Source organism: Lepisma saccharinum, chromosome 4 (genome assembly GCF_977018435.1).
Source record: "Lepisma saccharinum chromosome 4, izLepSacc3.1, whole genome shotgun sequence".
Classification (NCBI taxonomy): Eukaryota; Metazoa; Arthropoda; class Insecta; order Zygentoma; family Lepismatidae; genus Lepisma; species Lepisma saccharinum.
The window spans coordinates 33,266,202-33,293,931 of NC_139232.1; the positions used below are offsets into that span (position 1 = coordinate 33,266,202).

Consider the following 27,730-nt stretch of genomic DNA (forward strand, 5'->3'; position numbering starts at 1 on the left):
GCAACGACGCCAGAGGTCCCGGGTTCGAATCCTGGCCTGGGCATTGGTTGTGCTGTGTCTGTCCTTTCGTCAATTCCATAAAAATAGAGAAGTGCTCTTTTAGCCCAAAAATGCATTCTTGCACGGATTTAGTGCCCTCCCAGAAAATATTCCGTTAGTAAGCTCCGCGCTCTTATATTATATTTGAGTTTTGTTACTTATCGTCGGTTTTCTTCCACTTTTGCCTAATCGCGACGGTGAGGGTGGGTGATGATGAAATTGATGAAGGGACCCTTACAAAGAACACACATGCCCAAGCAGGGATTCTATGTGACGAGATTCTGCCACCAAGCCGACTCACCCCTACCCCCCCCCCCCAACACCCCAAACATTTGCCACAAAGACCCGATTCTGGCTGTACATTTACCATTGCATATTCCCCCAAATACAAAGTTACGTCTCCAGATTGAAAATTCTCGATAAGCCTCTGCCGTCACCAATGTATCTCAGTACTAACACATTTCCCGTTGTTACATTTGCCGATCTTCGTGGCGGAGGAGTTAGCACAGCTCGCTGCGACGCTGCGAACCCGGCCTGGGCATGTGTTCTTTGTGGGTGTCTCTTCATCAGTTCATGTCATCACTCGTGCTCATGTACGCGATTAGCCAAAAATGGCAAACAAGCTAAGTAAAATAACAAATAAATCAATAAATCAACCGGTGTTACATTTCAAGTTTTCGCCCCATGCCTCATTTATTTCACATATTACGAAAACAGGTGACGGTAAATTGATAACGAGCTGCTTTGGCCTTGAATGCGTCAACTTTACCGTTCCCGTCGATTTCGAGACTGAAAAAAAAGAAACAAGGTTATCCGAGTAAACACAAATGCCGTTGCCTAGCAACGAACGATGGCTCTGCCAGGCAGCGGCGACTCGCGGAACTAAAAATCTGTGGATGAAAAGTGAGGTGTGGTGTAGGTCTTGTTTGTATCAGCTGGCGTCAGCTGGCGAATGGAACGTAGTCCACGTTACCTCAGTCACTTTCCTGCACTCGGCGTCACGTTACACTGTGGAACATGTATCCTAGAATCTAATTCAGTTTTTCGTGAACTGCTAACCAAGTTAGGAGGGAAACGGTGAGAGTGTGTGTGGTACTCCAGACATCAGCTGGTCGAGAGGACGCAGTCAGGCGATATGGCTCTTGACGAAAATAACCGGTAAGGCTTTTGACAGCTCTTTCCTTATAGCATAGTTCTGCTTGGCCGATATGCATGCATTTCTAGTAGATTAACGGTAATATATGCATATTTTTTTGCGTACCTTTTCCTTAACAAGAGTGGATAAATTTTCGTTGACAGGAAAATATCAACAAGTTATAATTAACTTGTCATTATCGCTGGGAATGAAGCATGGCTCGCTACAGAACGTAATAAATAGTCAGTTCGCTACCAGTGGCGTACAAGCGGCGAACAGGACACTTATGGGTTGTAAGGATCCCCTCAGTTTCTTTTTCTTTTTAAACGTTCAGTAACCCCTCCTCCCCTTAAAACTTTGGATCAAAATTATACTTCTTTTACCTCAAATAACTTGACAGAAAGGGGTTGCTGTTCAAAGAATCTCATTTTTGTACCCAAGCACAAAAAGTTTTATTTTTCTACATTGTTTAAGTTCTCAAACTAACAAAACTCTGTAAACTTATTACAAGGCATTCCCGTATTGGTTAATTCTCTCGGAAAAGTTTTAAAGGTTGTGAGAAACTATTTTAAATGAGTGCATGTATGGGCGCACCAGAGGGGTGTTATGGGGGTCAGAATCCCCTTCTCGGGCCATCTTGTTATATAAAATTACTTTTATCCACAATTTTATAAAGGAAAATTTCCCATCATTGTCATTTTTTTCAAATAACAGAATCACTGTTTGGAATGGCACAGCAGCGTTTATCAATCGTTTTGTGTAACTTTTTACACAAAGTTGACGCTCCGGCGCCCACCCAGCGTCGAATCACATGGGTACCTGGGGGAAACCCTAGGGGGTAAAGGCGATCAGGGGCGTGATGCTGATCACGTCAACCCACTCACGACCGGATCAAGAAAGTGTGGGGCGTTACCCCCACACCCCCTATACGCCTTCATGGCGTGGTGCTAAGCACAGGAGAACACTTTACTTTTTTTTTTTACTTTTTTTGTGTAACTTTAAATTCATCCTATACCAAAGTTGTTGCTTGAGAATAAGAACCACACCAGTTTTTTTTTCCTTCTTTCTTTACTTTTCACATTTTTCATTAAGTTGAAGCCCCCATAGAAAATTCGTGGGTGCACTTACGAGTGCATGGCAATTAAGCAAATAACATAAAATTTAGTTGAGAAAGTGACATTGTAAATTACTGTGTTTAAGGGGTTTACACTCTACTATACAAGTAACAGATCAAAATATAATTAAATGAACTTTTCTGAAAGTAAATATAAACATTATGGAACATATCCAAAGTTCGTGATCAAATCTCCAAAATTGCTATTCTGAACATAAAAATGGAAACATGTATTTTGCTTGGAACTGTAAAATAAGTATAGAAAGCTTCTGAGCTCATTATCTAATCTATTCCAATAAAGTTAAAATCTTACCCAAAGTCACATGTTGAAAATGGCTACAAATTAGAATAAATAGTTAAAATGAAATGGTCTGAAAATTTTAGTTAAAAAGTAAGCTATGTGTGCTGTTTGGATAAGCTCATACTACGCACACAGACACTGAGATTGATCTTTGTACCCCACCCACAAAATAAGAAACATTCCACTGCTCTCTTCAATAGGTAATGAGAATCAAAAGTTGTATGCGCGTCTGCATCGTGGCAGGGACCTAGACAATCCTATGAGCCGTTACCTAGGCAGCAAAGCACCCAGTGAGATGGAGATAATTGCTTGCGGCTTTTCTCATGTCCCTCCCTACCTTCGTACTTTTATTTTTACTCCGTCTCGATACATCCATCAATTCGACGAAAATGTACAGTTTTACAAACAGTTTTATACATTTTATCTTGGAAATATATTGATACATATGTAGCCATTCATTATGTGTGCTCATTTATTATTATTATTGTTATTTATTATGTTGGAATACGATTAGGTATGCCACACTCCCACAAATCTAATTTGAGCGCAAACTTTCACCTCACGATATCCTATTGCTACGCACGTAAACTTGTCTTTCTATTCCCCCCCCCCAAATCTGTTATTTTGCAATTAGGTCTTCTCTTTCGCATGAGTATTATTTTCTTGTTATTTTTAAATTACTTCTAAGTGTATATACAAGTGTTCATTGAATAAAGTGTTGTAAAGTTAAGATACCTCATAAATTTTATAACAATATTATAATATTATGTCTACTTATATGGAGAAATGAAAATATTGTGATTTAGATATGTACTTCATCGCACACTAAACATTAAATATTAGCAATACTGTACAACTGTTTTAACATTTGTATTTACAAATATTCACACTTTTCACTTACAAAAATAACAATGGTTGCTTTTTGGAAATCACTTGTCAGGTTTGCAACGATAAAGTTCAAATTTTTCCACCCGATCGTTTAGTGGTTAAAGGGTTGATAATATTCATTTCGTCAACATTTCTAAAGTCACGTCGTCATTTAACATCATAAATTACAATATTGATGGTGCCTTCCGATTTTCTCTGGGGGGAAAATTTGTTCACTGTTCTGTAAGCAAACTTTTGGAGAGTCTAAGTTTGAGAGACTTACATGTCTTCAATTTTGTGTTAATATGTAAAACTTGGAAGTTTCAGCTTTGCAACCATACTCCCCCCCCCCCCGCCTCCGGAACCCGAAATCTCAGGTTTCCCGAGGGCTGCGCGCCCGGTTTTCTTGAACCTTGCACATTGCTGGGTGTATTCTGATACAAAACAGACAAATTCGCGTTATTTAGCGGAAACATGCCTCCCTTCCCAAACATATTCACACCCTTCACTTACCTTTGCTTATCGATGTTCGATGAAGCCATACAAAGTCCGGGTATTTTTTTTTCCCCTAGAAAGGTCAGAAAGGAATGTGCCAACCTACCTCTCTTATATCTCCCAACAGATGGGCAAGAAAACATTATAGCTCAGATCTAGGTTTGCCGTGAAAGAACCAAAGAAAATTAATTTGCAGCATTTGAGGCAAAATCCATGAAAAACAAAACTGTTAAAGTAAGACTTGAAGCATTCCTGGCGACGAATGATGAAAATATTCTCTCGGAGAATCTTTTCAAGTGACTTGTTGCTTCTGTGACAGATTATTGCATGACTTATTCTTGCGTTGGGAAGTGGAGGTGATAACGTTCAGACTGTACTTTTCCGCGGCCTTCTTCCGGCACTAAGGGTCAAATATGCAGTGGCGAAGCGTGGTGTTGCTGGAAGGATAGGCACAGGCGTCTGGAGGGAGGGAATGGAGGAGGGGCCACGATTTTTTTTTGAAGCAGTATTTTTTTTATGTGTTAAAATTGCAACGTCCACCCACGCAGTGCTCAGCACCAAGGCGCAGGAGTACTGGTACTGGCTGCGTTCAACACGCTAAACACTGCAGTTGGAGGGTCGGCAAAAGTTACCCATATGTGCTAACTGATTCAGTCGTAGTACAAGGACTCAGAAATATCGCAGGGCTTGCTAGGTGCAAAGAAAGACTAAACCAGGTTTATACATATATATGCAACAGTTTATTATAATCGTATCACAAAGATATCCTTTAGCACACTTACTCAAGTGTCTTTAACTTTACCCTTACCACTCACTTGCATCAACAAATTGAACAGTATAAATGACAATAAAAATGGCTAACAATCTCATGTCATAAACCTTCACACTGTACTCAGAATTTGAACTCCAGGCCTTTCTGCCTAGTACTTACTGATTTCAAAGAGTGCTTCTCGCTGAGCTAATTTTCAATTTTTCTTCATTTCACATTCCACTTTTCAGGTTTTTAACCTTTAATTCTCATGTCACAATATTTGATAACATTTACCAAAAACCACGACCACGCAAGGTCTAACCATGAGCGAAGTTCCTCCACGTAGAGGTGGACCCGTTAACATTCACAGAATACAGCGACCACGTAGGGTCAAATAAAAATAAGCGAAAGTAATAACCGTAGAGGTGGATCCGTTAACACATTTTAAACATTTAGCATGCATTATTCATTCATACCTTCCCAACAAACACAATACTGCGACTTCGCAGGGCTGTTAAATGTGGCGACCTCGCAGGGTCGTTACATACGCCCCTTCCTCGGGCAAAAATTTTGGTAGAAATTTAAAACTTACAATTTCTGAAAAAATTTTTACTGGAAATATTAAAGATCAACCAGGTAAGAGTCTCTGTCTCTTCTACACTAAAGTCACTTGGTCCTCTTCTTCCCCTACTACTTCTCTTCTTCGCTCCTGAGAACATCTGTAAAGGGGAAGGTTGTCGAAGTTGACTCTGTCGACTGGGTTCTTGGTCGTCGGTATGGAGCACCTCTTCTATATGTTGGATATGGCTATCGAAATCCACATCAAAAATCAGAATATCGTCTATGTACACTGTCAGATAACTTTCAGTTTCAGGTCCAAAAACTGTATGCATAACTGACACAAAGGTAGACACAGCATTAGATAAGCCGTAAGGCATCTTCAAGAATTCGTACTGGCGACCTTTGTACGAAAAAGCAGTGTATTTTCGGCATTCTGGTTTCAAAGGAATCTGTAAATAGCCTGAAGCTAGATCTAAACTCGAAAAATACTGGGCTTGTTTAAATCTCTGCAATGACTCATCAATAGGTGGCACTGAGCTTTTAGGAACAATCATAATAGCATTTAATAGTCGAAAATCCAGGCACGGTCTTACACTACCATCGGGCTTATCCACCACTAGTAATGGATTTAGATATGGTGATACCGATGGTTGAATAATGTTCCAGCTTTTCCACAAGCTGAGTTCTTTTTCTAGAGCGGCCCTTTTCGAGAGCGGCACTGGATATGGCGGGCGATGAACTGGTTCGTTACTTTTTAAAAGGATCTCACATTCTGCACTTTCCATGGTACCGGGCTTCTCTGAGAACACTGCTATATATTGATTCAGCACTTGCAGCAACTCCTGTTTCTGGGAATCATTAAGAATGTCTATAGTTTCGACCTTCTCCTTGAGGTCTGTCGGTTTATACATCCACTCTTCGTCTCTTTCTTGGACCTTTTGGATGTACCGCACAATTTCAATATCCAGTGGATTCCCTACATCTTGATCCGGAGTTTTTCCAAAATACAATTTTATCGAGTTTCTTCTGAAATTTATCTCGGCCTCGTGCTGCTTCAAGAATGGCATGCCCAAAAGAAGATCTGTAACAAACCCTCTCAATATAAAAACTTCAGTACTGAACACCATACCTTCAATCTCCAGTTCCACACGTCTGCTGCCAAAGACACGCTTCCTATGGCTCCCAGAAAAATCCACCAATCTTATCTCTGGAACCTTCTGCACTTGAATACCTGGAATTTGTTCCTTTAACTTAGTCCAAACTTCATAACTTAAAATAGAGCATTCGCTCCCAGTATCTATTACACAAGTCACTGATATATCTATTAACTTTGCAGCCACTGCTGGTGATTTATATCTAATCCTCGATTCCCTTGCGGATTTCAGTTCACTCTGTAATTTTACTTCTTCTGTTTCAGTTAGTTGAAAGTTAACCTTTAGTTCTTGGATAGTTGTATCAGGTCGCTCCTCCGAGGCCCCTTGCCTAAATGGGAACGAAGCACCTAGACAAGGATTTAGTTTGTTTGACAGGATTGAGACCTTTGATTATGCAAGAAGTCCCGGGTTGTTTCTAGGGCTCCCTCCTGCTCAGAGGTCATAACTTCTCTGGAGGGTGACTGTCTTCCCCTTGGTCCCGATTCTCTAGGTGAGGATCGCCTAGGAGAATTAGGACTACTGCGTCCCTGATTGTTCCTCCTCCAATCGGGAAACCTGCGATCTGGCCCTCGATTTGGTCGATAAGATTCCCATCGACCATTCTGGTTATGGTTCAGTCCTCTGTTACGTCCAAATCTATTAAAATTCCGAGCGCTCCAAGAGTTTTCAGGTTTAGTGTCACCCTTGGTCTCAATGCTTCGCACTTTGAAATTCTTATGGGGAAGTTCTTTACCTTTGAAGTCCTCTTTATTTCTCCAGTAGTCGGGATCATCATATATTTCAAAGTCCTTGAGGAAACTGGTCAATTCGTCAACTGTTCGGGGAGAGTGCGCAAGGCAGAGATTTCGAGTTCTATAAGGTAACTGACCTATGATTAAATTCAGCACCTCGCTCTCGCTGAAGTTGTCACTTAGATTCCTATAGGCGGCGTAAATGCTCCAAGCGAAGCTCTCCATATTTTCATGTACTGGACGGGAATATCTTCTATTTCTTACAGCTGTTAATTGTCTCTGCTTAGCCTTCTCGGAGGCAAACTCTTCTTTAAACTTTATGCAGAAATCAGCATAGCTAACAAAACTGTCTATGTTACCTGCCAGCCAATGTTCAGCTTTACCTGTGAATACTCTAGGTAGCAATTCGAGTCTGTAATTGTCAGGCACTTGCATGAGCTCGAAGCTTACATTGAGCTCACGAAGATATTTCTCAGCTGACTGAGCTTCGATATCACCCTTGAACTTGGGGATGTGTGCGATGTCAGACATTCTAGGCATCTTAAATTCGGTTCTTCGCCGAGGAGATGTCCCGTCGGAACTATCTGCTTCTCTAGGCCGCTTACGCTTATCCGATTGAATGGTTCCCATATAGAAAGGATTCTGCACCACTCTAGGAGGTTCATAAGAGGCTGCTTCAGGATTCAGACTTCTATTTCGTTCAATGGAATCTGGGAGAACATCAGAAGGCACTCCCGGTTGTAGCTGCAACCGTTCAATTTTATCTTGCAGTTCTCCTACTCTTCTGACCATAGACCCAGTCTGCTCCTGTATTTCTTGCCGAAGAGATACCTCCAATTTCTGTGTCTCTCCGCGAAGAGAGTTCACCTTTTCGCCGGTTGCTTTAGCCATCGTTTCTGCAGCTACTTTCTGTTCTTGGACAGCCTTCTCCATAACTACAGTCTGCTCACTCAGAGTCTTTACTGCTGAACTTATGGTTTCTATAGATGCTTCTATCTGCTTAACTCTCTCTGGTTCTTCACTTCCATTTTCCGTCGTAGACTGAGCTACCAATTGCAGACAGACCTCTAAATTTTTCTTCATTTGTTCCTGCTCTTGCTCCATTTCACCACGCCAGACAGCTAAAGGTTCTAATTGTTCTTCCACTACTTTCACTACTTCCAGCTGACAAGAGATTCTAATTTTATCTAATTCCTCCCTAAGACTTTCTAACTGGTCTGTCTTATGTTGGGAGAACAGTGTTCGCATCTCTGTTCGGCTTCTTTCAGCTTCTTGCTGTCTCCTCTCTTCTTGACCTTGAACTAAGGCATGGAGAGTCTCTAATTCTCTTTCTCTCTTCTCTTCTGCTTCTCGTTTTTCCATTTCTCTCTTCTCTTCTAGAGACTCTATTAGCGACCTAAATTCTTGTGTCTCTAGTTTTCTTTTAGCTTCTTCTTCTGCTTTCTCTTTCTTTCTAGCTTTCTCTAATTGAGCCATATCTTTCTTTCTCTGCTTCTCCTCCTCCGCTTTTTCTTTCTTTCTCTCTTCTTTATCTCTCATCAGCCATTCTAATAACCAATGATCTGATGGGGTCGTACTAGGAGCACTTGGTTCTTGTCCTAAAACCATCAAGGGTACCGATGAGCAAGTCTTGCATCTGGACTCTGCAGTGGAGACTGAGGTCTCTTCTTGCCCCTCACATTTCCAATGAAACTTCTGTAGACATTGGCAACACTGGAAAGACTCCCTCTCTCCTCCGGTATCCTCACAGCATCCGAACCCAGTTTCTTCATCTACGGTTTTCCTCCCTCTGCTTCTTAAGCTCATACTTGACGCATCCCTTTCCATTTTGGCACACCGTCTATGGTTTCTTCCACTACCGACACTATATCTTCACCTTCGTGAATTCTTTGGAAGAACACCAACACTGACACTTATGAGCCCTTTCTAGTCCTTGTAGCTAAAAGGCTCCCACTGTCTTGCTGGTTTCAGTCTTTACAATCTCTCGGGCCCCACGTTAAGACGCCAAAACTTTATGCAACGTCCACCCACGCAGTGCTCAGCACCAAGGCGCAGGAGTACTGGTACTGGCTGCGTTCAACACGCTAAACACTGCAGTTGGAGGGTCGGCAAAAGTTACCCATATGTGCTAACTGATTCAGTCGTAGTACAAGGACTCAGAAATATCGCAGGGCTTGCTAGGTGCAAAGAAAGACTAAACCAGGTTTATACATATATATGCAACAGTTTATTATAATCGTATCACAAAGATATCCTTTAGCACACTTACTCAAGTGTCTTTAACTTTACCCTTACCACTCACTTGCATCAACAAATTGAACAGTATAAATGACAATAAAAATGGCTAACAATCTTATGTCATAAACCTTCACACTGTACTCAGAATTTGAACTCCAGGCCTTTCTGCCTAGTACTTACTGATTTCAAAGAGTGCTTCTCGCTGAGCTAATTTTCAATTTTTCTTCATTTCACATTCCACTTTTCAGGTTTTTAACCTTTAATTCTCATGTCACAATATTTGATAACATTTACCAAAAACCACGACCACGCAAGGTCTAACCATGAGCGAAGTTCCTCCACGTAGAGGTGGACCCGTTAACATTCACAGAATACAGCGACCACGTAGGGTCAAATAAAAATAAGCGAAAGTAATAACCGTAGAGGTGGATCCGTTAACACATTTTAAACATTTAGCATGCATTATTCATCCATACCTTCCCAACAAACACAATACTGCGACTTCGCAGGGCTGTTAAATGTGGAGACCTCGCAGGGTCGTTACAAAATATGCAAAATATAGCCCCTAGAAAATAAAAGATACAATATTGCCTGAATCTAATCGACTGCTGTTCGTAAAATGTGTGGCCAGAGATTCAAAAGAAAGGATAATGTAGTGATTTTAAATCTCTCGCCTTATAATCAAGGAGTAGAAGGTTCAATTCCCAGTGAAGGCACATTCACAGTGGTTCGGGCTCCACTTTAGTCTAGTCTGATTAGCATATCTGAGAATAAAGTGGACTTTAAACAACCTTTTTCAACTAAATGGAGACGCTCCGGTCTCGAAAGCCAGAAAACAGCGGCGATGGGACTCGATACGCTGACCACGCTTCGGCCAATGAAAAAGCAGCTCTGGCAGGTCTTGGCCCTCGGACACTATCTTAATTTTAATTCAATTTTTTAAATTAATTGACACTAGAGATTTTCTGTAAAGGTCTCATACAGCACAAATCTCCCAGGGATATCCACAATGTCCAGATCAGATCCATGGATATTATGGATATCCAGAACTGGACATCTAAAACTCGACAAATTCTTGATATCGTAATACACAGCCTAAACGTGTTGTCCAATTCCGAATATCCAATACGTCGCCAGATCTCTTCCAAATATCCAAAACACATACAATTCTGGATATCCAAAACGTATCCAGATCTTGTCCAAAACTGGATATCCAAAATACAAACAATTCTGGATATCTAATACATGTCTAGAACTGATCCAGAACTTGTTATCCAACAGTGAACATAAATAGGATATGTTTCGAATATTAGAAAATGGTAGGTGTGTGCGGGATCCCGAAAATTTCCCGTCCCAATCCCGACTTCGGGAAATTAATTCCCCACTTTTCGGGATCCAATGCTCATTTTTAAAAGTCGTTAATTTTCGAAGTTTTCTGCATGTCTGGAACTTATCGAAAATTGTTTCTTTTTTGTACCAGAAATGGTACCACATTCTACCAACACTTGTATAAACATCCAGAACCCGCCTAAATGCAACACATGTTCTGAAGGACATCCTACTTACAGCTATAAATGCCAAGCCAGACCTAACCCAGAACCAAATCACCCTGAGCTTGTTGTTCCCATCCGAACTCTAGATAGCCCCACCAAACCAGCAAATTCACTATGGACCCAATCACTGTGGAGGATCTGCTACGATTCTTTACTATTACAACTCAAAACACCCAGCCATTTCTGCGCACACATATTCTGGACCAAGTCATACTCGCTGCAAAAACACTTTTCAAACTGCAGTTACACGCTACCTATACGGGACCACATGTCCATTTCAATATCAACCCTCTTGAAAACACAAGTACATCCTAAACAGCTTGCAGACTCATCATAACAATCATGGGTTATTCTTTTCTCTTTTTAAATATCCGCTCATTAACAAAACACAAAAGCTTATTTGAAACTGTCCTGCAGGAAAAGAATATATCAGCTTTCGCCCTCAACGAAACATTCTTAACGCCAAAACTCAAACCCAAGATCAGCGGATATACTATGATTCCACATGATGGGCCAACGGAAGCTCAACGTGCAAATGGAGGGACTGCAATTGGCTTTCGAAAATCATATCCGCACAGAGAACACACATTACCACCGTATTTTAACCTACCGGAATACAACATAGCAACAATATATTTGAGGCACAGAAGCATTACCCTAGCAACGATCTACGTTCGGCCTGGACATCCTATACCATACAACTTTATCAATTACATAGAAAACAGCTATAAGCATTACATAATCATGGCAGACATAAATCTCCATAGTCGACCACAAGCCGAAAAGCGACAATTTCATCAAACTATAGTCAACTGCCGAAATTGCCATTTCCACCAACTTCCGAAACCATCTAGACCAATCAGCAGTACTTCTCCAGATGTTGTACTTACATCGACTTCCCTCCTTACAAATAGCACCGTGGATGTACTTGAACCCGTTGGTAGCGATCACGCACCTATAATCTTTACTGTTGACGCACCTGCATCAACTCCTCACAAACCCTTTCTCATAACAAGGTACTCCTACGATCAAGCAGACTGGTAAAAATATCGTAATGCAATCGAAAACGCTGTACAAAACGCAGATACGCCAACAAACGCTAGTGATCTGGATGATGTAGTCCCATTACTCACTTCTGACTTAACTGAAGCTGCGAAAAGTACCATCTCACTTCAAGCCATCAATGTATATAAAGCAAAATTACCGCCGAACTATCTGAAACTGATTTCAGCCTCCAGGCGTGCCTTCCGAGAGTATGTTGTAACAAGAAATCCTGAAGCGTTACGACATCATAGACAACTCCTCCGGACGGTACGAAACTATATCCTTGCATATAAAAGAAGGAATTGGATAAAAACGTGCAATACATTGGCCGAAACATCCCATCCATCCAAATACTGGCAGCAATTTAACAAACTCACAGGAAAAAAATCAAGAACTACGTACATATCCAATTATAGTCGATGGTAAATCCGTAGACGACGACCAAGAGAAAGCCAATAGCTTTGCACACCACTTTAAAGATATCTTCACACCACAAACTGAACCACTACAGAAAACAACCCTATCACGTACAGTAAAACGCGTCTCAAACCCAAATAACCATATTATGGATGAAAACGAACCTCTAACTTCCCAGAAGATATCGCATATCGCATGCGCCATAATTCGCAAAAGGAACACTGCCCGAGGCTTCGACTCGATAACTTACCGACTCGTCAAAGAGGCCCCAAGAACCTTTCTTCTAATCCTAGCCACCATATATACCTATATACTACGAACAGGCTACTTCCCGGCAGAATTGAAAGTATCTAAAATGCTGCTCTTCGCCAAACCCGGGAAACCTGTTCACGAAGTATCTTCTTACAGACCAATACAGCTGACATCGACACTCAGCAAAATCTTTGAAAAAGTACTTGTACGTAGATTGCCACAACACATTTCATCCAAGAATCTCCTTCCTGCACATCAAGCAGGCTTCCGACCATCCATCAGTCTCAACGACCAAATACTGAGATTGATAACAACTATAAGAAATCACTATAACAAGTCCTTGCCATCGTGTCTTCTTTTATTCGATCTGGAAAAGGCGTTTGACAAAGTATGGCATTCGGGATTAATATATAAACTCCACAAATTCCAACTTCCTCAATGCTACATTCGCCTTATCCATTCTTTTCTGGCAGGCCGCATGGCATACATCTCTCTGAACTCGGCAACATTCTATCCAATCTTCTTGCACACAGGAGTCCCGCAGGGGTCTGTTTTGTCGCCGTTGTTGTATTTAATGTATGTAACAGATATGTCGACCATGGATAACAACACACACGTATTTCAATTTGCAGATGACACTGCTTTCCTAACTCTTGGAAAAACAGTTCAATCCATTAATAAAACACTCCAAAAGGCCGTAGACTCTTTTTATTCCCTGGTGCAATCAATGGAAATTATCAATAAACGCTGCAAAAAATCAGGCAGTCGTTTTCCTACCTCCCCACTGTCGCTCTAAAGTACACCGAAACCCCAAACTCTTGGAGATTATAATAGAGGGGAGACGCATCATACCTTCAAATCACGTGACATGCCTTGGCGTTACCATAGATAAAAAACTGACCTGGTGTCCACACTTAGAAAGGATAAAGAAGAAGGTTCAGAACCGTCTAAACCTATTATGGAAACTGGTGGGTACATCTTGGGGATTACACCCGACAACAGTCCTAACCACCTACAAAATGTTCTTGCGACCAGCCATAACTCACGGGTATATCGCTTGGATGGACGCTTCTGCCTCCTTCGACCAACTGGAAATTTTTAAACGTCAGGCACGTAGCGTGTCACATGACTCATGCCCTAGCCACAACAAACAGCAGGGTGCTACGTGGTCTCTTAACAAGAGCTACTCGTAAGGAAATATTATTTTCAGTATTATTAGTCATTGTCAAGAAATGATGGTTCTCATCACAGACCACATGCCACACGTTAATTGTTTAAGTCTAGTTTATTCACTGGACCTACAGATTAAAGGGGGATCCGAACCAAATTTTCCTCTATCTGGTATTGAATTCGGAAGCCTTTGATTACGTGGCGAAGACGTTGCCACTACGGCATCAGAGAGGCAATGGAACGCATTGAGAAAGAGACGAGCGAAAATTGCTACGTGACAAACCATATTTGGTGTAAATCCGACAATATTTTGTTCTCACAGGTTCGAACCGCGGGAGAGGCATATATTTTTTGTACCATCGTTTATTTCACGAATTTATAATTCTTCCTCACCGACAAGATTAATGCGAGTGGTAGAATAAAAGCGAAATAAAATAACAAACAAATCAAAAGAGAAAGTGAAACAAACTTTATACATAATATGTTGCAGTCACTTCAGTCGTATTCGCGTAATGCTACCTTTAAAGAAAGCCGTGGTCTCTCCCTTGTCTTTTTCCCTTCCTTTGTCCTTTCGCTTTTTTTACGATTGGTCTGAAACTAATTGCTGCGCACGAGACAATGCACAATGAACTGCACAAAACAACATTCCAATTGTTTTCGAATCGGAAAACAATTGAGATGCTGTAAAATGACGTAACATGCAGTAATAAAATGGAAATTTGGTACGGTATAGAATTAAGTCGGTGGAGATGTTCGATTTGATTGTATGTTTGTTATTTAGTGTCGCTATTCTTTCACTTTTGGCAAATAGCGACGTTGAAGATGAGTGATGATATGATGAAATTGATGAAGGGACAGTCACCAAGAACACCCATGAACAAGCCGAGATTCGAACCAGGGACCCACGTCGTCGTAGCGCGCTGTGCTAACCACTCCTCCATGGAGTGGACATTATACCATATCTTGTGTGCTCAATTCGGATCAATCAATGGAATGACTGGGCATATTATATGATTAATAAATTCATATCATAATATCACGTCATATTATTCGGCACTAAGTAACATCAGAGACATTCAATCTTGCATTTTTGCCTTTCAACTAAGTCTTCGACTTCAGGTGTATCACAACAACAAGATAAATTATGAAACAAATCGTAGTGAATGTGGGATATTGAGAGTTAATACGAATTACCTGACACAAACATCTTGACATTTCCATAATCGAGTTGTTCCGTTAGTTATTGGCATTGTATTGGCAATTATTGTCATTATTCTTCCCCAGTAGGTAAACCATAACGACGATTTATGATGAAATAAAGCAGATACTATAAGGGCAAAAACAAGAAAGTCATGCCTGTCTGGGACTCCAACCCAGAACCTTATGTAACGAGATTTGAAATTCTGGAAAAGGGGTCCGTGTTTCGCTTGGTTTTCTCTTTCCTCTACTTCTGTTATTTTATCATACATATATAATGAAAATGGATCTGAGAAAAAAGTTGCGATCCATAATTGTGTTGGTAAGATGCTACAGGTGTGAACCCCAGCCTGGAAGAAATTATTCCCTTTTGTTTCGTATGTGGTTGAACATGAAATTTTCTTACACTGTGAAAATTTCTTTCTTAGTTTTTCTTTGGTGCACAAATATGCTAATCTGGACTGGACCTTCAGTTTAAAGTGGGAATCGAACCACTACGTGCCTTCACCGTGTATCGAATCCTGGATTCCTTGATTACAAGGCGAGACATTATCACTACGCCATCGAGAAGGCTCAGTGACAAAATGTTATTCACTTGATCTCTACAATAATTTATTTCAACATTTACATTTTCGTTTCCTTCTTCTTCTTTATTTTTGTTAACTACTCTCATACAACTCTTTTTGCGTCTTCGAATGTCTTCTTGTTTCAGGGAAAAAATAATACATGCAGGCTGTATAAAAATTCCTCTGTTCAAATAGATAAAAAACTCACTCTCGAGAACTAATTTACATGTTTATCACTAACGTAACCATTAGGAAACTATATAAATGCACATGAAAGAATTCTTACAGTCACTAACGAAATATCTATTATTGCGTAGCCTCACAGACAACAAGTATCTTGCTAACTACAGGCAAAGGTCACTGAACTAAAGGGTGGCAAGCAGGCGTCTGCTCTACTAAAGACGAGGTCATGTGTTCCTGTTATCAATGGCGTACGAAATAAGGAGGAACACGTGACACAGCTATCATATCAAACTAGATGTATGTTTTGGTCCCGTTATTGCATGTAGAACACTTTCTCGTCGTGGCCTTGAAGTTCCCTCAGAGCACTACTATGTAAAGGCTTCTCAGCAAGAAGGATATCTTCCCCATCGAGAGGGGAGGAAAAGTGGGTGCGTATAGAGGTCCTTCAACTTTCGTATTCTTGTTCATTTCAGAACGCGTGCTGTATCGTCGACATAATTCAATATATCCGTTGCAGGTTTCAGGATCTGTTTCTATTCGGTAATTTCACATTGTCTTCATGCTTATGTAATTCGCGATGAAGGTTCTGGATTCGATAATATGGCGATTGTGTTGTATGCTCCTGCCCTTCCTTGCCCGGGAAAAAAATTCTACCACTACCGAGATAGAGGCGGCAAAATCTCCCTCGGGCAAGCGAAATAGCGTTACGGTCCAGGTTAAGTTCGTGTGTAGGAACCGGTGACCAACAGTGCATAGTAATAAGCCATATCGAATAAAAACAAAGACATATGTACTTTCAAATTACCACCTCTTTACCTGTAGCCGGGAAGCGGCTAGCTGCATACCTGAAAATCACGGGTAGCGACATGCATACGAAAATGATATAGCCCAAAATTAACATGAAAATAAAAAGTATATTCTATTCATAACCAGCAAAACTGGAATTATTACAGGTCCCCACACTTGCACTCTCACATTCTCTCTCAGATTCAATCCTCATGGGGTCATCGACACAAGAAATTATACATGACATGTACAGGTTTTATGACGACTAGCCCTAATTATTGCATTCTCAATTAATTTTATCTTACTTTTTGTCTAATCAGGTTATTTGTGATTTTGCTCCAGTGCTACTCAAATCCTAGCCAGCCCTTACTTAAGTTCACCTTTTGTTTTTTAAAAAAGAAACTAGTCGGCGCGGTGACAATACATTACTTGACCAGTATAAACAAAGGCGTCTCAACGGCAATTACATTCACGTGGGCGGACGTTTTCCTTTTACAAGACCTCACGTGGTTCCAAACATAACAAATAACCTCCGTTGAGTGGCGCAAACATATACTCTCTAGCAGGCGGGACTTAAACACTTCGCCGCGACGAGCAATTCACATTACCAGGCAAATACTTTAACAAATAATCACATATGCGACCGGACATAGCTAGCAGCGACACAGCGCTGACACATAAAAATGAACAAACCTCAAGTAGAATATGCAATTAAGCGGGCGGCGCTTTACTCTAATAGTACGCACTTTAAACAAATACAAAGGAGCACAAAAACAATGAATTTAAGATCATAAAAGAAAATATCACAAGGAATAAGAAAAATTGACCTGAGACAAGTAGATTACAAATGACAAGCGCGACGGGAGTTTGGTATGAAGTTCGAGTTGAGTGGGCGTTTTCAAAATGTCGACGAATTTCAAGGGCGTTCTCTAAATCAATCGGGCCGTCACGTGTTAAGGTTCACACAGATGAATACATTACCAACTCTCAGCTTCCGAGGTGCATCCTGGCGTCGTTATGGGCGATTGAAAAACACATAGTATTCACACGGAAGGTTTCCTTGGTCGCGACGATGGAGATGCAAAAAGGGTTCAAACACCTAGTTCCCCGGCTCCTCTTCCTCTCGGGATCGGTGGGTCTCCGTGGTATGGCGCGGTTCGGACGTCGCATCTGAGCGGTCGTTGTAGGCGTCGTCGGGGCGTCAACATCTCTCTCTCTACGTCTCTCTGTCGCGGCTGGTAGGCGTCGTCGGCGTCGTCGGGGCGTCAACATCTCTCTCTACGTCTCTCTGTCGCGGCGGGTAGGCATCGTCGGCGTGTCAATAGGGCGGCGTTCGACGTTCTCTCTCTCTCCATGGCGGGTAGGCGTCGTCGGCGTCGTCGGGGCGTCAACGTGGCGGATGGTAGGCATCGTCGGCGTATCAATAGGGCGGCGTTCGACGTTCTCTCTCTCTCCATGGCGGCGGATAGGCATCATCGGCGTAGCTTCTTCTGACATCGGGCGAATCGACGTAACGCCCTCATCTCTCTTCTCCCTCTAGCCCGCCATAGTTTCCGGTGTTCCTCGTTTCTCAAAAATTATAAATGGCGTAAGGTAATCACGGAAACACGGTTTCGCTTCAACTTCCCCCAGCGGTTGAGGTAGGCGCACTCGTGTAGACTTACTGCCTATCACACACACTGGTGTTCGCACAACACAACAAAGTCCACTGTACACGAAAGGTAGCACGAAGGTGCCCTCGTTCCAAGAATCGCGGCAAAACTGTATATGGAGAGGTAGCCCGGAGCTGCTCTCGGTACAAGGATCGCGGTAAGACTGTGTAACGAAAAACCATGTCCTTCGTTTTATTTGGATTTTGAAAAAGGACGCTAGGCGCACGTTGGAGTGACGCTTCCGAAGAGGTTATTCCACCACGCTCTATTGTCTCCAAACTAGGACGGGCCGTGTCCGAAGTTTACTTGCGCGGATTAAGCTTCCGCCTGGCTGTCGCCCATAGCTCAATTGCAATCGCTGTCCACAAACTGATCAATTAGAACCGATTTGATCTGGCGTCCGTAATTGTCGCTTGATCGTGACGAAACTCCACACATCCGTCCTTGCACATATGCCGCTGCGCTGGTATAAGTTTCACATGAATCTGACCGTTGGAAACCGAGATATTTAAATGTTTGTCATTACGGTCGAATTTCCTAAGCTTTAGACGCATAGCGTGACCCTTCAGGTGCTCGCCCTTAACACACGCGAACCTCTCGTTCCTCCCGTCGGCTTGGCAAAAATCAAATATGTAACCTTACAAATTAAAACACTCAACACTTTGAATCAAGACGTCTCTTTACCGCTACATACATGAATAATAATAATGACGGTAAATCTGACTGTCACAACCTCGCCCCTCTCCTTCTTCCAAGGATTTCGTAAGCGTGAAGAAAATTCGCTCTACACAGGGACAGAAATTTTTCGGTTACAAATCCTCGAACACTCTGTATATAAAATTGACCAACTAATACATTAACACCCTGTATATAAAAATTGACAAGCAAATACATGAACACCCTGTATATAAAAATTTACTCTCTGAACGGCACTGACACTGTGAACTTTCGGTTACATAACACATATAATAACATCCTGAATATAAACATAATATGGAGTGTATATATACAAAACCAGAACAAGATGTGAGCATTTACGTGTCAGCTTGCATTCTTACGTCGCTCTCTCTTTCGTACCTGGGCGAACCGTGTCTCGAATTTGGCCTGTTCGGGTCTCTCGCTGGGCTCCATTGCATTCTTGCTCCACGGCGTCCTGTATCTCCCCGATCGGACTCCGGGCTGACTGACCTGCTATCCGCGTGGCGCTGTTAAAATCCATCCCGGACTTGGCCGTTCTGAAAGAAGCTGTCGTTCCTCCTTGGCGACGCACGAGTCGGACCTCCACGCCGTCTCCTGCCTCTGAACGGGCGTCTTCGTTGCGGTGAAGGTGGATCTTGCAGCTGGCGGTTCCTTTCAGCCCCTGGAGCGTGGTGCTGTCCTCTCCATCCCTGCTGGACTAGATGAACGCGCGGGTGTTTATTCCGGTGCGACGAATCATCTTCCGGTCGGCGCCGCTTGCTAAACTTCTCACCCCTGGTTTTCTGCCTCTCCTCCTCGCACTGAAACAGGTTTTCCAGTGTGAGGGACATCGCGTCGGCGTCAAACACGCAGGCTCCATTGAGGTGACGACGAATTTCGTGTGGAAAATGGTACACCAGAGCGGCTATTATCTCCGCCGTAGTCATTTGGGGTTGCAGAGACTTGAACTCATTGTACCGTTTCCAAAAGTACTGGGCATACGTGAGTCCTCCGCCCCTGTCGTATCGTTCGTTTCGCACCTGCATCAGCATCCTCTCGACCTGCAGGGGGCGTTGAAAATAAGTGAGAAACGCTTCTTTGAACTCCTCATATGAATTGAAGTTCCCCTCGTTCCTGTCCATCCAGTTCTTGGCCCGGTCCTGCATTAAACCTTTCAGAATCAGAAGCCTATCCTCGTCTGTCAGACCTAACTCACGGGCGGTAGAATTAAATTCCTCGAGGTACGTGGAAGGAAGAATTCTGTCAGCACCCGAAAACTTTTTGAAGTGCTTCCGGTATTCGGGCGGAAACAGAGCTCTCCTGGCGGACGGTTGTAAATCCTCGTCCCTCTGCTCGCGGCGCGGACTCAACCGTGGTGACGCAGTGTCTTCTCTTCGAAGGGGGCGGTGCGTTCCTGGAGCTCGCTGGTCGCTTTCCCCGTTCGAACAAGTGGCGACGTCGGCTGCCGGTGGTGACGTCAATCTGGGCTCCCGCGACGATTGTGAAGTGCCGCTGCTAGTTATGCTCAGTTGACGCACTTTCATCTCGAGGTCCTCAATCCGTTCGGAATTCCCTTCGGCTCGAACTGAAATTTCTCTCACTTGTCGCCCCAGGGTGTCTATGCCACGGTCACATGTCGCTTCCAGCTGCACGCATTGTCGGGCCATCTGCTGCATACCTTCCTCCTGGTCGCGCACGCTCTGAGACAGTGTTGCCATCTGGTTCTCTTGCCGGTCGATCCGCACGTTGGTTTCGGCGATTTTGGCTTCGACACGGGATTCGCATTCCTGTACCCGAGTGACGAGTTCTTGCGTTATCACCTCACCGGAAGTACGGATGGTCTCCTGGAGGCGGTCTTCCGTCACTCGCATCTGGGTGCTGATGGCCTCTATCTTGCTTTGGGTCGCCTCCATCTTGGCTTCGAGCGAGGCTTCAATTCCGCTTCGCGTAGCCTCCATCTTGGCTTCGAGCGAGGCTTCAATTCCGCTTCGCGTAGCCTCCATCTTGGCTTCGAGCGAGGCTTCAATTCCGCTTCGCGTAGCCTCCATCTTGGCTTCGAGCGAGGCTCCCATCCGCAGTAGCATCTCGATGATCTGTTGGGAGTTGGTACCACTGAGACTAGCTGCTTCGTCGACCCGTTCTGCACCTCCCGGAGAAACCTGTTGCGCGCTGGTCTCCTTGGCTTGCCCCCCGCTGTTCGGTAGACTGGTTTCTTCACGTGGACTTAACGGAACATCGCACCGGGAACAAACGAGGCTAGCTGTGCCGATGTTTTCACTTTCTGGGAACTCCTCGCTGCAGACATCGCAAATCACCCTTACGTCACTCATGTTTAAGTTCTCGATGCGGCGGTTGCGCAATCTCATGAAATCAAATATTCAACCCTCGGTCGATTCTCAATGCTCGCTGACAAGCGTAAACGTGAGCGCTCACAATATATACCAATATATATATGTATAAACAATTCACAAACGAAAAAAGATAAGGGCGGTCGATTCCCCTTTTGCCAGAACTCAACTTAACGCCTAATGCCATATGCCAAACAAAAATTTTAAAATTCCTAACGCCTTAAGTAGCTGCCCTATTGCCTTAACAAAATAAACGCCTAATATCTCAATTACCGCCTCACGTCAAAAATAAAACAATAAAATCTCACAATGAAACACAGTTACATGACACCAAAATACGCCTGACGTAGCCCTTACAAAAACGACATATGCACCTGCACTGAGGGTGCTTTCGATTTAAAATATACCGGTCCCTGTGTTCGTGGCGCCAAAAATGTATGTTCCTGCACTGATGATGCTTTCGATTTTAAGAAAAAACCGGTCCCCTGTTCGCGGCGCCAAAAATGTATGCTCCTGCCCTCCCTTGCCCGGGAAAACAAATGCTACCACTACCGAGATAGAGGCGGCAAAATCTCCTTCGGGCAAGCGAAATAGCGTTACGGTCCAGGTTAAGTTCGTGTGTAGGAACCGGTGACCAACAGTGCATAGTAATAAGCCATATCGAATAAAAACAAAGACATATGTACTTTCAAATTACCACCTCTTTACCTGTAGCCGGGAAGCGGCTAGCTGCATACCTGAAAATCACGGGTAGCGACATGCATACGAAAATGATATAGCCCAAAATTAACATGAAAATAAAAAGTATATTCTATTCATAACCAGCAAAACTGGAATTATTACAGGTCCCCACACTTGCACTCTCACATTCTCTCTCAGATTCAATCCTCATGGGGTCATCGACACAAGAAATTATACATGACATGTACAGGTTTTATGACGACTAGCCCTAATTATTGCATTCTCAATTAATTTTATCTTACTTTTTGTCTAATCAGGTTATTTGTGATTTTGCTCCAGTGCTACTCAAATCCTAGCCAGCCCTTACTTAAGTTCACCTTTTGTTTTTTAAAAAAGAAACTAGTCGGCGCGGTGACAATACATTACTTGACCAGTATAAACAAAGGCGTCTCAACGGCAATTACATTCACGTGGGCGGACGTTTTCCTTTTACAAGACCTCACGTGGTTCCAAACATAACAAATAACCTCCGTTGAGTGGCGCAAACATATACTCTCTAGCAGGCGGGACTTAAACACTTCGCCGCGACGAGCAATTCACATTACCAGGCAAATACTTTAACAAATAATCACATATGCGACCGGACATAGCTAGCAGCGACACAGCGCTGACACATAAAAATGAACAAACCTCAAGTAGAATATGCAATTAAGCGGGCGGCGCTTTACTCTAATAGTACGCACTTTAAACAAATACAAAGGAGCACAAAAACAATGAATTTAAGATCATAAAAGAAAATATCACAAGGAATAAGAAAAATTGACCTGAGACAAGTAGATTACAAATGACAAGCGCGACGGGAGTTTGGTATGAAGTTCGAGTTGAGTGGGCGTTTTCAAAATGTCGACGAATTTCAAGGGCGTTCTCTAAATCAATCGGGCCGTCACGTGTTAAGGTTCACACAGATGAATACATTACCAACTCTCAGCTTCCGAGGTGCATCCTGGCGTCGTTATGGGCGATTGAAAAACACATAGTATTCACACGGAAGGTTTCCTTGGTCGCGACGATGGAGATGCAAAAAGGGTTCAAACACCTAGTTCCCCGGCTCCTCTTCCTCTCGGGATCGGTGGGTCTCCGTGGTATGGCGCGGTTCGGACGTCGCATCTGAGCGGTCGTTGTAGGCGTCGTCGGGGCGTCAACATCTCTCTCTCTACGTCTCTCTGTCGCGGCTGGTAGGCGTCGTCGGGGCGTCAACATCTCTCTCTACGTCTCTCTGTCGCGGCGGGTAGGCATCGTCGGCGTGTCAATAGGGCGGCGTTCGACGTTCTCTCTCTCTCCATGGCGGGTAGGCGTCGTCGGCGTCGTCGGGGCGTCAACGTGGCGGATGGTAGGCATCGTCGGCGTATCAATAGGGCGGCGTTCGACGTTCTCTCTCTCTCCATGGCGGCGGATAGGCATCATCGGCGTAGCTTCTTCTGACATCGGGCGAATCGACGTAACGCCCTCATCTCTCTTCTCCCTCTAGCCCGCCATAGTTTCCGGTGTTCCTCTAACTAACTAACTAACTCTCTAGCCTTCTTAAACCCGAAGGTTCATGGCTGCAGCAACACAGGCCTTCCATCTGTCCCTATCTTGAGCAAGATCTATATACTCTTTTCCATCCCTACCGATTTCCTTTAGGTCCATCTCAACGTTGTCCCTCCATCTTCGTCTTGGCCTTCCTACAGGTCTCTTACCATCTGGTTTCCCAACAAGAATCCTGTAAACTCCTCTTTCCTCTCCCATTCGTGCCACATGGCCTGCCCACCTAAGTCTTCTTGATTTAATTATTCTAATAATATCTGGACATGAATACAAATTATGTAGTTCTAAATTATGTAACCTTCTCCACTCACCTGTCTCCTCATCCCTTTTAGGTCCAAATATTTTCCTAAGAATCTTATTTTCAAATACTCTCAATTTATGTTCCTCTTTTAATGTAAGGGACCAAGTTTCACACCCGTATAATACTACAGGCAAAATTACTGTTTTGTATATTTTAACTTTTAGTTTCTTAGATATTAAACGAGAAGACAAAAGTTTATGAAGAGAGAAGTAACATGCATTTCCTGAATTAAGCCTACTTTTTATTTCCTCTTTAATATAATTTTCATTTGTTAATATTACTCCTAAGTATTTGAATTTGGAAACTGGTTCAAACGAGTTGTTATCAATAATTAGATTTTCATTATTACCTAACACTTGGTTTCGGCCTGTAAGCATATATTTAGTTTTCTCTTTGTTAACTTCCAAACCTATCTCTTTAGCAGTTTTGAAAAATATTTTAGCATTATTCTTAATCGTATTTATATCATCCCCCAGTAAGTCTACATCATCTGCATATGCTAACAACTAAGTCACACCATTTAATTTTAGTCCTTCTTTAGTTTCTTTTACCTTCCTTACAGCATATTCTAAGGCAAAATTAAAGAGCAATGGAGATAATGCATCTCCTTGTTTTAACCCATCGTGAATTATAAATTTGTCAGACATATTATTACCCACACGAATTTTACTTTCTGTTTCACTGGTGCATATTTTTATCATACTAACAAGCTTCTTAGGTATTCCAAACTCTACTAATATATTATATAATTTATCTCTTTTGACCGAATCATATGCTTTTTTGAAATCAATGAATAGCTGATGGACATTTTGATTATATTCCCACTTTTTTTCAAGTGTCTGTCTGATGTGAAAAATTTGATCTGTAGTTGATCTGTTACGTTTAAATCCACATTGATAATCACCTATAATTTCATTAGCATATGGGGTTAGTCTTGTTAAAAGAATGTTAGACAATATTTTGTATGTTGTTGAGAGTAGAGAAATTCCACGGTAATTATTGCAGTTCATTTTATCACCTTTTTTAAACACAGGAACAATTATGGATTCTTTCCACTGTTGAGGGATTTCTTCTTTATTCCATATTAAACAAATTAATTTATGAATTTGACATATTAATGAATTTTCACCATATTTAATTAACTCAGCTGGTATTAAATCAATGCCAGGTGCTTTGTTATTCTTAAGCCTTTTAATAGCATCTTTAACTTCAGTCAAGTTAGGTTCTGGAACTAAGGGTTCTGCTGTGTGTACTTCATTCACTTCTGATTTATCTCCTACATGGACATTTAAAAGGTCATTAAAGTAGTTCTTCCATCTATTTAGAATATCGCTTGGGTCAGCTAGAAAATCACCGTCTTTATCTTTTATCAAGTTTACTTTAGGTTGCCACCCCTTTCTAAATTCATTTACACCTTTATATAAATCTCTGATATTTTTATTTTTGCTGTTTGTTTCAATTTCGTTAATTTTGCTTTTCAAGTAATCTCTTTTTTTACTTCTAAACGTGCGGTTAACTTCTCGCTTTATTGTATTATAATTGCTTAGATTTGTATCATCCGAGTTATTTAACCACCTAAGTCTAGCCTGATTTCTTATTTCTATTAGATTATGACATTCATTATCAAACCATGGCTTACTTTTTCTTGGTTTATGGTATCCTATAGTTTCTTTAGCTGCTGATTCTATTGCATTACGTATGTGCTCCCAATTCTTATTTACGTCTGTTTCATTTATATTTTCATCATCATTTAAATCCTGCAAAACATCAAATCTATTTGACAGTTTAATTTGGTAATCTTTCTTAATTCTTTCATCAGCAAACTTTCCTGTATCAAATTTTATAACTTTTAGATTTTGTTGCTTATGATTTATCACTGAGAGTCTTTCTCTTAATTTAGCAATTACTAAATAATGGTCACTGGCACAGTCAGCACCTCTATGTGTACGAACGTCAATTATACTAGTATGCCTTCTCTTATCAATGAGAATATGATCTATCTGATTATGAGTTTTACCATCTGGAGAAGACCAGGTATATTTATGGATATCTTTATGTTTAAAAGTGGTACTTTTCACAATTAAATTCTTTGAGGTTGCAAAAGTAATCAATCTTATACCATTATCATTACTTAATTCATGAAGACTTTCTTTACCAATCGTGGGTTTAAATGTCTCTTCTTTGCCAATCTGTGCATTACAGTCACCTAACAGAATTTTCATATCATACTGAGAAAATTTATCAAAGACCTGTTCTAACTCTGTATAAAAATCATCTTTAGTATTATCATCTTTATCTTCCGTTGGTGCATGTATGTTTATTAAAATAATTTTACACCACCTACCCTGTAAAACTGCATATGATATCCTATCATTAATAAATTCTATTGTTTTAAGAGCCGAGATAATTCTATTATTTATGAAAAAGCCTGTTCCAAAATTATGATTTTCAGTACCACCATAGAAAAAAGTATAATTTTTAGTTTTACAATTCCCTTCTCCTGGCCACCTAACTTCCTGGACAGCTACTACATCTAATTTATACTTCACTATCTCATTAACTGTACACTGAAATGCCCCAGGCCGGTAAAGGCTCAGAACATTCCAGGTGCCTAATTTAATATCCTTATTCCTAACGTAGATCTTATCCTTAGTCCAGGGACCTCCCAAAGTAGTCCCCACCCGGAGATCCGAACGGGGTACTATTTTACCTCCGGAATATTTTACCTTGGGAACATCCATGGCCTTATATTTCTGTTTCTTGACATGTCTTTTTACAGTGCAGAGTTGTCAGCTCTACGCCTAACCCCCGATATGAATGGAGGAACTACTACACAAGACAAACACAAACATATTAGACAGCACAATTATTACACAAGACGAACACAAACACATTAGACAGCATAACTACTACACAAGACACACACAAACACATCACAACTACTACACAAGACACACACAAACACATCACAACTATAACACAATATAAACACACACAACATATATCTGGCTATATTCAAAACTGAAATTGGCGTTGAAAGGAAGGCGTTTCAACACCATTCCAGACATCCAAAAGGCTTCGACCGCGATTTTGGAGGCAATTCTGAAACAGGAGTACCAAGACTACTTCACAAAGTTCTACAACTGCTTCAGTACATGTATTGACTCACAAGGTGTCTATTTTGAATAAACGTTATTGTAAACTACCAGTCCACAACGTCTTGTATTTCATTTCTTGTTAGTCACCTTTCCCACTGGAAGGAATCTGTATATAGCTAATGGGAGGTGCCGGTTTCTGTAACAGGAAATCAGCATACGTAAAGCAGTGATCTGATTTACCAATCGGAACAGTGACGTCAGTTTTGAGCAGTAATTCGATGTTGTCAACGGCTATTATGTCAAGTAGTGTTTTATTTTTTTTCTGTGATTCGAGTTGGTTTGTAACTATTTGCATAAGTCCAAACGAATCAAAAATACGAGCGTCAGAATAATTTATTACAGAGGCAAGGTAGGAATTTGAGGGGATTGACTGAAAACAATTATTTTCCAATTACGTTTAAATATGTGAAAATGACAAAAGACGTAAATATTACATTTCCAACTTAGTTCCGGTGTTCCTCGTTTCTCAAAAATTATAAATGGCGTAAGGTAATCACGGAAACACGGTTTCGCTTCAACTTCCCCCAGCGGTTGAGGTAGGCGCACTCGTGTAGACTTACTGCTTATCACACACACTGGTGTTCGCACAACACAACAAAGTCCACTGTACACGAAAGGTAGCACGAAGGTGCCCTCGTTCCAAGAATCGCGGCAAAACTGTATATGGAGAGGTAGCCCGGAGCTGCTCTCGGTACAAGGATCGCGGTAAGACTGTGTAACGAAAAACCATGTCCTTCGTTTTATTTGGATTTTGAAAAAGGACGCTAGGCG

General features: G+C 41.8%; 1 protein-coding gene across 2 annotated transcripts in view; it reads left to right on the forward strand.

Annotated features, from left to right (window-relative positions):
* The first annotated feature begins 944 nt into the window (after nt 1–944).
* The window catches only part of LOC145986408 (trehalose transporter 1-like protein), a 128,784-nt gene continuing 101,998 nt past the window's right edge, over nt 945–27,730 (forward strand). For both annotated transcript variants that reach the window (XM_083120390.1, XM_083120389.1), the window contains exon 1: nt 945–1,197. In XM_083120390.1, the coding sequence (XP_082976516.1) occupies nt 1,175–1,197 (23 nt within the window). In that variant the 5' untranslated portion in view covers nt 945–1,174. The remainder of the gene's footprint in view (nt 1,198–27,730) is intronic.